Source organism: Euprymna scolopes, chromosome 21, assembly GCF_053919585.1.
Source record: "Euprymna scolopes isolate OS-2025 chromosome 21, ASM5391958v1, whole genome shotgun sequence".
Classification (NCBI taxonomy): domain Eukaryota; kingdom Metazoa; phylum Mollusca; class Cephalopoda; order Sepiida; family Sepiolidae; genus Euprymna; species Euprymna scolopes.
The window spans coordinates 44896056-44910307 of record NC_136502.1 but is presented as its reverse complement, the minus strand read 5'-3'; the positions used below and the strand labels follow the sequence as shown (position 1 = coordinate 44910307).

Genomic DNA, 14252 nt, shown 5'->3' with positions numbered 1-14252 from the left:
TATATATATATATATATATATATCGTGAAGCTTGAATTTAACCTGAAAAAAAAATTTTAAATAGCGCGGTGGCAACAGTGCACAAACACCTGTATTGTTTACTTAATTATGTGAACGATCTTAAAGTTTGACCACCTAAACAGCTTCTTCAAAAACTTGAATAGAATTAGTGTAGGTGTTTTTCTCCAGATTACTTACGTAATAATATACTTTAATTGGAAATGGTTTCTCATTTAATAATATTTTTAAAACTAGAAGAAGAAAAAGAATAAACACATTTTTATCTCCTTTGTACGATTTTTGTTGCTGATGCAGATGCACTATGCCAGAATGGGGGAGGGGGGGTTAAAAAACGGTGCTTATGCAGAGAGTGATCCGCGCTATTTTTTAAATCGTATTTCCACGTTTAATTAAAGTTTTATGATATGTTTTGTTTTTTTTATTCAATTGTAAGGTTAAAGTACAGAATAGGTACAAAACACCCTCCCCTCCCCATGTTAAGAATGGCTTTTTAAATAATAACGTTATTATTTCAGCACGGATCACTCTTTGCATGAGTACCCGATTTTTTTTTTTATCGCAATCTGTTCAGGTAGTCAATATTAAGGTTTATCAACATTTTTTGTGGATAATTTTTTTTAAAAAGGCCGGTTTTTAATATTTCGGAGTTATCTGCCCTTGACATCCGTTCTTTTCAAATTCTGTTTTTCTCGATTTAAAACGACTTCTGATGTATATGTCACACTATTTTTTGTTTATCCCAAATCTTAACACTTACTGGCTGTTATGTTGATCAAGAAAGAGACGAAATAATACGACAAACTGTAAGTACTAAGTTTACAGTAATGTTGATGAAAGCTGGTTAGCTAAAATAATAATAAAAAATAATAATAAATTAAAAATTAGACTGAAATTATTAGAGAATATAAAAATGTAACAACGAAATATTTTTAAACCCCCTAAAATTTATTTATTTTATTATTTATTTTTTTTTATATATTAAAATAAGATCAGAATTAAATTTTTCAGTACTTGTACAGCTTAATCAAGACATTAAAAAATGAAAATATCGAGAAAAAAAAAAAAAAAAAAAAAAAAAAAAGGTTATATTACACGTATCCGTTATGGAATGAAGTTCTCCGAAAAAAAAAATTCACTTAATTTCATCAAGTAGATTTTTTTTTTTTTTTTTTTTTTTAGCGAAAAAACAATTTGTTATGATACCGAGCAAAAGGTTAAATTTTTAAGAAGAAAAGCTAGTATTAAAGATGGGGAGGGAGTATCGATGCTTTTAACTGAGTTATCTTCCTGTGGCATGTTCAAATAATTCAAAGATGTCTACCTTCAAAGCGTTGTCATAAAAACATGTTTTTCCGCTGTAAAAAAAAAAACTACTCAATCAAATTAAGCGAAAAAAAATTTTTTCAGAGATCTTCAGTCCAATGCGGATATGTACAATATAACCTTTTTTGATATTTTCAGTTTTTAATGCCTTGATTAAACTTGTGTTATAAGATTAGAAGTTAATTTTTGTAGTGTATAACTAAAAATGCAGGCTTTCAACGATTGAAAAATCTTGTGGTATATGAAAATCAATCAAATTAAGCAATAATTATTAGATCAATCCAACCTATCTTTATATATTTATTAGCCTAGGTGTTTGCAGGTATGTGTTGAGCAAAACAAAAATGTGCTAGTGTGCAGGTAGGCAGGCAGGCTCAAACCCAAACAGCAAAGGAGGAATAGAATGTGATAAAAAAATTTTTTTTTAAAGATAGAGAGGTGGGATCGAACTCAAAAACGTAGGGTAATTAGTCTTCCTCGCTAACCATTAGGCCAAATAGGATAGTGAATTCACTGAGTTGGTAATTAACTTAAGAATCAAAGGAGTCGACACACATACACAGAAATGAACTTTGCTTTAGGGCTTTTTTAGAGCCAGTTAAGCTTCCCGCTTTCTGTCTTGGTATTTATTTGCTTCCCCACAAAAGAAAATTAGACATAAGGTCGTTTTTGATGTGGAGGAAGATCAGCTCCCCCCAAAAAGAAGGCACGATCTAAATAAATAGTAATTGTCTCAGTATGAACGGTTTCCCCTATATTGACCAAGGACCAATTACAGAACAGATACTACCCAGCTCAAAGGCCAGGCATTTGTGCTTGCATTCAATTAGTTTTGCTTTATTTATCCGAAAAAGACAAACAAACTCTTGAAACGAACAAATTTTTTAAAACTCAATCAGAAAAAGGATAGAGACAATGTCCGTTTGCAAATCTGAGATATTATGATCTAGATAGTATAAGAAACTTCTCCCAGGATCAAAGCGATGCGAGAACCCCTAGCCAAAAAGCCTTTCGTGGACATACATAAATGCTCACGCCCATTTTGCCCTTTATATAATAGACTACCCACATGCTCGGCATTGCCCAGGTGTTTGGAGGTGTGTGTTGAACAAAAAAACACTAAAAAAAAAAAAAAAAGTGGCAGTAGGCAGGCAGGCTTGAACCCGTACCGTGAAGGAGGAAAAGAGCGTAAAAAAAAAGTGACATCTTTGCTGTTGCACTCATTGCCTAACTGTAAGTGACAAAAGTTTAAATTAAGTCAAAATGAGGGGATGACTTCCGAAAATATCTGCAAAAAAAAACGATCCTCTTCCTGCCCAGTTGAGGGTGAAGGAGTGACTGTTTTCAGCCAATTTTTCAATATTTGTCGTCCGAAGGGTTGAGCTTCAAAACGATATCGATCTCGTGAACATCCGTCGCCTGTGTTGAAAGTTTTTGCAAAACATACATACATACATACATACATTTAAACAGACAGGTGAGATTTATATTATAGATAAGCAGGCTGCCTGGTATTACCCAGTCATAAAATACACATAAATATTATATTTTAATTAATACAGAAACTGAGACATGTGCATGCGAGTAATATGCTTTTTCTAAACAGTTCACTCTTTGTAAGTAAAACGAATATACTTAACCTGGAATCGAAACCAAAACCTAAAGACAGTGAATCAAGTATGATAACCATTAGACCAGCTTGACACAATCTTTACAAAGTGTTTTGCAACCTACTTATTTTTAACATAAAAAAGCTGTCATTTTTCACGATCATGCATGTGTATTCATGAAATATGCATGTGTATTCATGAAATATGCATGTGTATTCATGAAATATGCATGTGTATTCATGAAACAGTTGACAAACAGATAAAAATTTGATGACTCAAATATCAATTTTTCAGTTTTGACCCCTTATTAGCTTTTTTTCCGTATGAAAATTGATTAAAAAGTTTTCCACATATCTGAATACCTAATATACCAAATTTCAAGTCTGTGGATCAAAAATTCATAATCTCTGCAAAAAGTGGTCAAGATTTTTGAGGGGTTGTTGGCACGTTTCATAACCGAATTTGTTAAACTTCTATAAAGCAATATGGGAAATAATTGGCTTAACATTGTCACTTAGCAAGGTTTGATACTTTTTAGGAAAATTGTAATTTCTGACACTTTCCTGATTACTCTTGTCTTAGCCATGGTGATAGGATCAACTCAAAAATAACTGCCTCAAGTAATAGTTTATTAATTGAAAGTATTTTAATTATTTTAAATTGGACTCTCTTGAATACCCGTCACAGGATAGATAAAATAAATTTCTCAAACAACGTCCTCTTCCAAAGATTAAAATCAAGATATATTAATACAAACCCTTAATTCTAGAGTCGTTCTGCTAATTTGGATCAAATTCGAGAAAACATCTAAAATTTAAGGTTTAAACTTAAGAGGTTTTCAGAAGAAATTCAAATGCAAAGAATCTTGCTTCCTTGGTCTAATAGCTATCAATCAAATTCAATGGAAAGAAGAAATATTTTAATTTTTTCTGTTGATATTATACCCTCACCTAAAAACCGTTTAAAATACTCCAACAAAACTGAAATTTTAAAGAATATTTATTAATCAATTGTTAAAATTTCACAAAAATTGGAGTAATCCTCATTTTTACAAAGGGCTTCCATTCTTTTCTTATCATCTTAGCATGAAACTAAATTAATCTAGATTTGGCCCTCTTACATTTAGCAGCTGTGTTCCAAAATGCATAATGATCAGTTAATACTTTTAACAGTGAATCCTGTACATATAAATATATAAACATACTCATAACAAACTATAGAGAGATTAAAAAAAAGGAATAAACCATGTTATGTGTTCATCAACATTTCGTCTTTATTGTAAGACTTCTTGTGTTGTAATGAAAAGTATGACTTTGTTATATTTCAGAACGAAAAAAGTTGTTAGAAATTTAAAAAAAAACAAAAAAAAAAACAACAGGTATAGCGTTGTGGAAGAGAGTAAGGTTTTTCATAACGTCATATAGCCGTTAATATATTTAAAAAGATATGTCATTTATATTCTTTTTTTTTTTTGAGCAAATGTGACCGTTATAATTCAAATATGGATGTGGAAATGAGTGTATTTTTGTTATGTAATTTATTGACTAATTATATGTATTAATTATTATAGATGGTTTCTATGGTGTGAGAGGGTTAACATGTGTCTAAAATTAAAATCTGTTCCGTTATGCTTATACCAAACTATATAGAGATTTATTTTCAATTACTTTTTGGACAATTATAGCATCCGTACATGCTTTGTGTTGTCATTTTAGGTGTAGAGCTTATAACCTTTCAATAGGCTTGTCAATGCAAAATGCATAGATGGAATGGACACAAATTATGAATATCTATTTCGCTTTTAGCACTCCTCTTGTAGCAATATTTAGATACACATGTGTAAAGATGAGGTTAAAACAAATTGCTACGTAAAGTTAAAATAAAGTACAGAGTATATTTTTCCATTAAAAGTTGAGTTAGAGCTACATGTAGCGGAAGTTATATATCAAACATGAAGTTGTATTGAATGACGTCATGTCCGAACACATGTACGATGTAAAGAGGAAGTAAGAACCCCAAAAGGTTATGAAGCTCTAAATGATTTTATGCTGTTAAATAATTTGTTGTTAAAAATATTACAACAATATGTGAGTGGAGGAGAAAAAAAAACATTGCATATGTATTATTAACAGCGGAGTTGTCAGTGTAAGGAGCACTAATTCTAATAGTGTGCATAAATTGAAGAATTTGTCTCCATAGTTCTTATATTCTTATACTCTTATATTATATTCTTATACTCTTATATTGGTTAATTTCGCTTTCTTGGTTGGGGAATACAATGTTTTAAGCTGTTTTACCGTCAATATATCAATATCTTTAAAGCAGATAAGTAACTTCATATCCAGAAGTAATATATTCCATTTTGACCGGTTTAATTTTGTTGTTGGCATTAGTTTCTGTGACTCTATATACAATCAATGACTTAAAAGAAGACGATATGAAGATTGCCAGCATTCATGTGCAAATGGAACTATGGAACCAACTGGTTTTGATTTTGACACATCCTGGTCGTTATTCACTTTACCATGATCCCATCTCAATGCTCCTAGTTATATATATATATATATATATATATATAGGACTCTACATTGCAAGTGAAACAGTCGCATTTGCAAATGATTTTTCAAAGTGGCGACTAGAAATAATGAAACGCTTATCTTTTGGCGATTGTATTTCTTTCACTGACAATTTTCCAAAGCTCACTACTGAGTGAAAAAAGTTAAATTATTTAAACAATAAAATTTAATAGAACAACATACTATGTTTTATAAAAGGCTGTTTAAAAAACCATCTGAAGAAATTGGAATGTTTATAGCTTCCAGTATCAATATAAAATTTTTTGTATATTTAGAATTAGACTTCTTTAAACAATACAGAAAAATATTTATGATGTACATACTCGTCACAGAACGAAGATGTCATATTCTAAAAATCATGTGGGTTTAGGTAGTAACGTTTGTATTTGGTTAGTAAACCAAACTATTTAGTTGTAAAAGGTCAACTAAAGATAAATTTGTCCATAGAGCCCTGATATATACATTCAGTAATATCTGGTGTGATCTTCGCCCTAAGAAGGCATCAGGCTTCGACTAAAAGAAGACATTTCTTATCAAGTTTGAATATCAAATTTACATGCGATCCTCAGTTGCATATATGTCCTGGTTAAGTTAGATGGTATACGGTTCCGAATATTCCAAAATGGTCACCTATCATAATGAGAACCAGTATGCCTACATGAACATGATCCAAATTGTTTTATTAGTGTAACGACATTATAATAGTAAAATTCGAAATTTTTATATTGAATTTCTAGGCAAACCAATGGTCTCTAATTAATTGCTATGTTACAGCGATGAATATATAAAAAAATTACGAAAATGATAAGGTTGAAAAAATTATTAAGAAAACATTATTTGATGAAAATTGGCAAAGATAACATGTTTAGCAAAAACAAGAAAAAAAAACACTGGAGAAATCTAAAGCAAGGCAGATAGCATTTAACTATAGCCAATTTTTAAAAAATAAATTGTGCATTTTGTCCTTGTTTTTAGCATAACTGAGTTACTTCACCTGTTATTATGTCATGTCTTCCCAAAGAAATATGGCACCGTTTTTATGATAGAGATCAAGAACTGGCGTTTTTTAAAAATAATATTTAATAATAGTAATAAGTACAATTAAGTGGATATCATTGCTTTGTTAAGATACCATTGTTGTTTTAAATTGATGTCTCGTTTTCTAAATTTCGCTATTATAGTGTGGTTGCACCGTTTTATTGTATATTTTGCATTCATTTATTGAGTAAAGAACTTTAATACATATTAATATTTCTTCTTTTTTACAGATACAATGTTTCGTCTGGAAATGAATCAAATTTTAAAGCCATTAAAGAAATGATGAATAGAGGTATCAAGTCTGTTTATATGTAATGGCAATTATAAATATACACCAATATTCATAGTAAAGGAAATCATTTTAATTTATATTTTTTTGCTCTTAATGCATTTCAAAAGCTCTGTCTAGGTCTACTTTAAAATATACAAAAGGTACATAAAGTTATGATTATATGTTTGCTTCCAGCGTTTGTGGATATACAGTTTTAATTATATCACCTGTTGAAATACAAGACTAAAACATCTTCAACTATGTCACCAAAAAGTCTGATATCATGAAATCATGCATATACAAAGAAAATTAGTTTTGTAGATATTGTTAATTAATTTGAAAAAAGTCCAGTTTTCAATAGACATGGCTGTACAGAAAGATAAAAAGACACCTTATTGTGAATTGTGTGGCTCTACATTTTCACAGTCTTCCACACTGGTGAGACACATGAAAATACACACAGGCGAACGACCGCATACATGTGAAGTCTGTGGAGCAGCTTTTTCTGAAAATTCTAGTTTAAAAACACATGTTCGAATACACACAGGTGAAAAACCATATCCATGCAATGTTTGTGGTTTTGCATTCTTTGATAGTTCCAATCTCAAAACACACATGAGAATTCATACCGGAGAGAAACCTTATGCTTGTGAAATTTGTGAATCGTCATTTTCACAAATGTCCACATTAAAAACACACATGCGAACTCACACAGGAGAGAAACCATATGTTTGCAAAATTTGTGGATCAGCTTTTGCCCAGAATTCCACTTTGAAAACCCACATGCAAATACACACCGGAGAGAGACCCCACTCTTGTCAAATCTGTGATTCAACATTTGCAAAATATTCTAGTTTAAAAATACATATGAGAATACACACAGGAGAGAAACCATATACTTGTGATATCTGTGGATCGACATTTTCACAAAATTCTCATTTAAATTCTCACAGGCGAATACACACTGGAGAAAAGCCATATTCTTGCAATGTGTGTGGATCGGCGTTTTTCGACAACTCAATTCTAAAAACTCATATGAGAATACACACAGGTGAAAAACCATATTCTTGTAAACTTTGTGGATCAGCTTTTTCAAAAAATTGCAGCTTAAAGACTCACATGCGAATTCACACAGGAGAGAAACCATATTCTTGTGATATTTGTGGCTCATCATTTTCACAGAATTCAACTTTGAAAACTCATATGAGGGTACACACTGGCGAGAAACCATATATTTGTAAAATTTGTGGTTATGCCTTTTCACAGGATTCCAATTTGAAAAAACATATGAGACTACATGCAATCGAGAAACCATATTCTTAAAATGATTACAGATATGCATTTTAATAATAATCTAAAAACCTACAGTACAACACATATACTCTCATCTGGAGTCTTGTGAAATTTTATGTGAATGTCTGACATTTCAGCAGAAACAAAGAAAAGAACATTTTACAAAAAAGACTTATTGCTCAAAAGTTTTCAAACAATCATCTCAGTACACTATCAGTTTTTGATGAACACTCAAATGTATTATTCATAACAAAAGCAAGTATTTAATCCAAAGATGTATCATTGATCTGTGAGAAGTAACTGAAGTAAAATAAAGACAAACCATAATGTTTATGTGACTGCTATCTTTAATTAATTCTAGAGTCTTAAAATATGTGTAGGTATTATTTCAATAAACAATCTAAAACCATACAGGAAAAATCGCATCCTCTCAAATAACGGGTGAATATTTGACATTTCCCTAAAAAATGAAAAGATATTATTGGAAAAATAGACTACTAATTAAAGTATAATGAGAAAAAAGAGACAAACGATAACATTTGACTACTATCTTTGATTAATTTAACCATAAAATCTATTTTCCTGTAAAGTGTTATGTTGTAGATTTTTTAAGAATTCTCAATTATTAAAATGTATTTTGAAGTTTGTTGATTTGCATGATTTAAAGTATGTAGATCTATATTCTTTAACGTAATATTCTTTAACTTAATATTCTTTAACTTAATATTCTTTAACTTAATATTCTTTAATGTAAGTTTCTTTAACTTAATATTCTTTAACTTAATATTCTTTAACGTAATATTCTTTAACGTAATATTCTTAAACTTAATATTCTTAAACTTAATATTCTTTAACTTAATAATCTTTAACTTAATAATCTTTAATGTGATATTCTTTAACGTGATATTCTTTAACGTGATATTCTTTAACTTAATATTCTTTAACGTAAGTCACTTTTGATGTTACAATGTCCTTTCATTGTAACATCAAAGCTTTTCCTCACATCTCAAATATCTCACACGAAAACAATAAATCATTTTTATGGAATATTTGTTAGACAAAATGGACAGTCACAAGAAACCAAAAGAGAAAAAAATCTATTTTCATTGGTGAGTTATTGTGTCAGTTGAGAGATGATATACACACGGTTAGGTAATGCACTAATTAAGTTACAGTGTACGACCATCTCTAACCTTAATGGGGAGCAGCATTTTTTTTAGTCTGCTCTGTTTGATGTGTGACTTCGAAAAAGGAAGAATCTCTTTTTCTAAATTCCCATACACTGAAGTCAGCCATCTATTGCTGCATATCATTCATTCTCTCCATGTAAATTTGTGGTCCATTCTATGTAACAAATATATGCACGAACAAAATTTCTATTCCAACAATTCTGAATTGCAAGCTTTTGAAACAAAATGAAACCTATTTTTAATACACATGTCAACTTTTTCAGAGTTTTTTTCTTATAAAAGTCATCTGTCAAATGCATAATTTAATCTAAATTATTCGAAAAATATGCACCATTAAAAGGCATATTTTTTCAGCAAGCATTGGTTCACATTTTATCACACTGAGCATTTGTCAATGGTAAACTTTTCTTAGTTATGGAAAGCTATAATAACCTAAAATTTGACATTATTTCATCTGACCTCCTAAACACTAGCAAAATCTAATAATAAATCAAGATAATATATCTATACTATCAATGTTTTATCATAGTCATGTTTGTTTTGAAATATGTTCCTGAGCTCAATAATTCTCAATTCAAAAAGGTGCATCAAAAGGTTGAAGACTACATTGGTCAAAGTGTCATGAAAATATTAACCAAGATAATAAAAGTGCCCCTATAAATCTGGTCCCTTATGCTTCAATAGTAATAAGACCTATATTTATGAATGTTCAGTTTAAATTATGCCACCTGTTGAAATCGGCATTAAAGACAAGACAAAACACTTTAAAGTAAGTCACTAAAAACTCTGGCTTCAGAAAATCTTGCATATATAAAGAAAATTAGCTTTGTACAGAGTGGAAGGATAAATGTGTTGCCCTAAAGAAAACAACAGCTTTATTTTAAAACTTTTATTAAAAAAAATAAATTCAGTAACTTCATTATATAATACTGACATCTATTCAATGTAACTGCCTCAAGCACCACCTCAATATGGGTTCAGAACTGGGAGCATGCCTTTTCCACAAGTACTGGTGGAAGCTAGGTGGATGGCCGCAATGAGGTTGGTTTTGGTGGTGTGGAAGGTCATATTGGTGATGTTCTTCACGTATAACCAAAAGAAATAGTTCAGCAGAGTTAGGTCGAGGAAGAAGCGGGGTGGGGGGGGTGAAAAAAAGATACACAGTTGTAGCACTCCTGAAGCCAAGGCTGGGTCTCTTTGGACTTGTAGGCCAGTGCTGAGTACTGTTGCCACACCCAGAATGTACCAGCAGCCATTTGATTGTACCAGGGGATCACCACACTTTTCAGCATACCCGGGTATACTTTGGTGTTGACTTTCAAGCTGACTTTGAAGATGTGAGGCGGCATGATGTGACCCCAACTTGAAACCACACCAAAGACCATAACCATTGTCAGAAACTTCATTGAGCTGTACATTCAAGTGTTGAACAGTCCGGGTTTGCATTTTGAGCATGCCAACAATGGTTCTGTTGTCATAACTTGGATCGGTAGAGAGCATGAGTTGTACAGCGGCGCATCTCCGATCTCGCTCGTTGAACATTGTGTCACTTTCAGACATGATAATTAATGAATCGCTCTTGGGATTTGTACACAACTGGCCAACTAGTAGATGGTGTGCAACAAAAAAAAAGAAAACCGGTTTTCATCAAACGAAAATGGAATCGTGTCTTTTCTATGGTGACAATTTTATCATTCAACCTTGTAGATATTGTTAAGCAAACAAACATAAGTTTTCAAAAATTGTTAAGTCAACAAAATAATATTAGTTCGAATAATCACCATAATACTAAGTAGTTTTTTGTACTTATTCCATTTCTTTCCTTCTTCTGCAGGCTTTTCCTCAAGATTTACTGTTTTTTCTCCCGCTTTCTGATTAATTTAACGATGATTATAGCATCGGTTATTTAAATTTATATTTTATATTTTACGCTTATATCTACAATTTCACTACTGGTTTATCATTATTCAATTAAGTTTGCTGGTGTTACCAAATCAGGCTGTCTGAAGATACTGGCCTTTTGACCTAAAATGCAAACATTCATATTATTGTTTTTCCTTTCCTTTTCCAAAATTCAATCATGTTCTTCAATATTCAAAACAAAAACAAAATTTTCCTATACAAAGCAATCTAAATTTTAGCATAATTCAATTTGGTTTGCAGGCTTATCTGAAGATACTGGATTTCTAACCTAAAGTGCATCAAACATTCATATTATTGTATTTTCCTTTCCTTTTACAAAATTCAATCATGTTCTGCAAAATTAAAAAAAAATTCCTATACAAAGCAATCTAACTAAATACCATAAATAAATATTTGAAGATGCTACGAACTTGAAGCATAAAAACTTTTTCGAAAAGTACTTGATTCGTCATTAAATAACCCGAAAAAGTTTTATATGTAGAATGAAATGACCAAACCAAACAAGTATTCGGTGGACTATAGAATAATTGTAGCTTATTTGGGTTATTTATAACTATCAAAATGTGCTGTTGATTTCAAAATCTCAAACTCTGCACAAGGAAATATTTAGTTTAAAGTCTCAGGAGAATGCTATTTATAGAATACTCCAAATAGCATTTGTCTAGAATGTAAAAAAGATTATTTCCTTTGAAATACACATGAGACTAAGATGAGAGATGTGTGACGCCTGAATTTAAAATTTTAACAGAAAAATATTGCATTTAATTTCTGTCTTATCATTTGAATTTCATGTAAGTATGTATTTCAAAGAAACAATTTTACTGTAAAAATATTGGTGTAATGGAAAAATACGTTCGAACACATGGTAGAAGCCATTTTCTTATAAATAGTAAGAATTGCCATTGTCTGGGATGGACGTTCTCGATTTGTTAGAAGATTTGTGCCTTTTTTAAATTCAGGAAAAGCGGCATTCCACTTGAAACACTAAAGTCTGCCATGAATTATTTGCATTTTTTTGTTAAAAACTTGCTTTTCCAATATAAAAAAACTGATTTCTGTCAAATTGAAATAACCTTACCTCCTTATATTTTATCGTTATTTGATGAGATTTATTTTTTCTTTTTTTGTTTTTCTTTCGCTTCTGTTTTTGCTTTCTTTTTCTTTCTGTCTGATCTTGTATTGCCTTCCATGGACTAAATTGGTTAAAATATATATATATTAAAATAATAACCAAGATAGTAGGTTGCCTCTTATAACAGTTCTCACTGAAAACTTCCATGGCAAGTGCTCGTCTGAACTTCAATCTCTGGTTCCCTCCTCGCCAATCTTTCATGAAAAACACCCGTCTATCTGAAACCACTGTCAAAAATTTTCCCCACTCTTTATCTGTACCAAAACCAAAACGTAGATTCCATGAACAAAGCTTCTTTCTTAGAAGTGTCCGCCTGTGGAACACTGTTCCATTTGCCTGTTTCCCACCTGACTACAACTTGGATGTCTTCAAGTCCAACATAAACAAGTTCCTGATGAACCGCCTCCTTAAGTAAGACACTTTATCAAATCTCCAATACTAATGTACTGTACATGCAATAACCCTTATCCCAGAGTGGCTTCCGGGCCTTGATAAGTGGTGACCACCTTGTAAAAAAAAAAAAATGAAAATGTTAATTTTGTCATGGAGGCAAGTCATCACGTAAAAATTTGTGACAGGATTAGAGAAGTTATAAAACTTTTGTTTAATCAAGAATGACTTCCTGTTTCTCCTCATGCATATTTAGTGTCTTTCATTTGATTTTGACTTTCTTAGTGCAAACTGATTGAAGTTGTTAATAAAAGTGGAATGCTCTCACAAACCAAAAAATTATCTGAAAAAAAAATGGACCTGTTAACTGAATTAACTTTATTATTATTTATAATTTTACCTGTTTTTTGTATCGACAAATATTTATATTTAAACAAAATAAACGTTTTTCAAATTATTTTTTTAATGTGTTTTTACTACATATCATCCAAGTTGTTTTGAGTTGTTATTTTCACTGCCTTCTTAACGTATATATCAAATAGAACACATATAAAATGCGTTTTAAAGTCATCTAACAAAAAATAAACAATTTTAAAATAATATTTATCGATATATTTCGGTGAAGAAACTCACCCTTATCAAGATTTTCTTACACCTCATGATGATACTTTTAGGTGGAACACATTCATTTAGTTGTTCAACGATTTGTTTTTTTATAAATATATATATATATATATAGTCTAGGAATGCACATGGCGTGCTAAAAATTATTGGTTGGTTTCTTGTTTGAAAGCATTGGTAAATAGGAAATCAAATAGAAAACGTGTATAAAACACATACATTTTTTAATTGTTCATTATTATTATTTTTTTTTTTTTTGCATTAGATGACTTCCAAACATATTTTATATATGTGTTCAATTAGATTTCCTATTTACTAATGCTTTTAAACAGGAAACCAATTATTCCTTTAGTACATGCCATGTGCGTTCCTGGACTATATGAAAAAAAAAAACATTGAACAACAACTAAACAACGTGTCCTATCACAAGGCATAAGTAGAAAAAAAAGAATCTTGAATTTCTTCGCCAAACTATATCGATAAACATTATATTTAAGTTGTTTTTTTTGGGGGGGGCGTTGGTTGGCTTCAAAATGTATTTTATATATTAATATGTGTTTTATTTGATTTTCTTATTTATCAACGCTTTCAAACAGGAAACCAACCAAATATATATTTCCCCAAAACTTCTGGCCTTGGTGGAGAAGAGACTGAAACTTGCTGCTATGGTTTCAAATGATATGAAATAAAAGCAAGGGGAGACTTGCTTCAAAGTATTTCTCATATCTCAGCACTTTTGTAAATAGGGTACGATTATGAATATTTACAGTATCAAATAAGCCTTATACACTGTGAAATTTATTTTATGTATGAAAACCAAAGAGGGGAGATATAACATGAGAAGTATTTGGAATCGAGTCTCTT

At 30.8% G+C, this 14252-nt stretch overlaps 1 protein-coding gene across 1 annotated transcript in view; it reads left to right on the top strand.

Moving 5' to 3' along the window:
• Positions 1-662: 662 nt before the first annotated feature.
• Positions 663-14252, top strand: part of LOC145242773 (uncharacterized) — a 74611-nt gene continuing 61021 nt past the window's right edge. Inside the window, exons 1-2 of the mRNA XM_080105911.1 lie at positions 663-824; positions 6799-8159. Coding sequence (XP_079962037.1) covers positions 7203-8159 — 957 coding nt within the window. The 5' untranslated portion in view covers positions 663-824; positions 6799-7202. The remainder of the gene's footprint in view (positions 825-6798; positions 8160-14252) is intronic.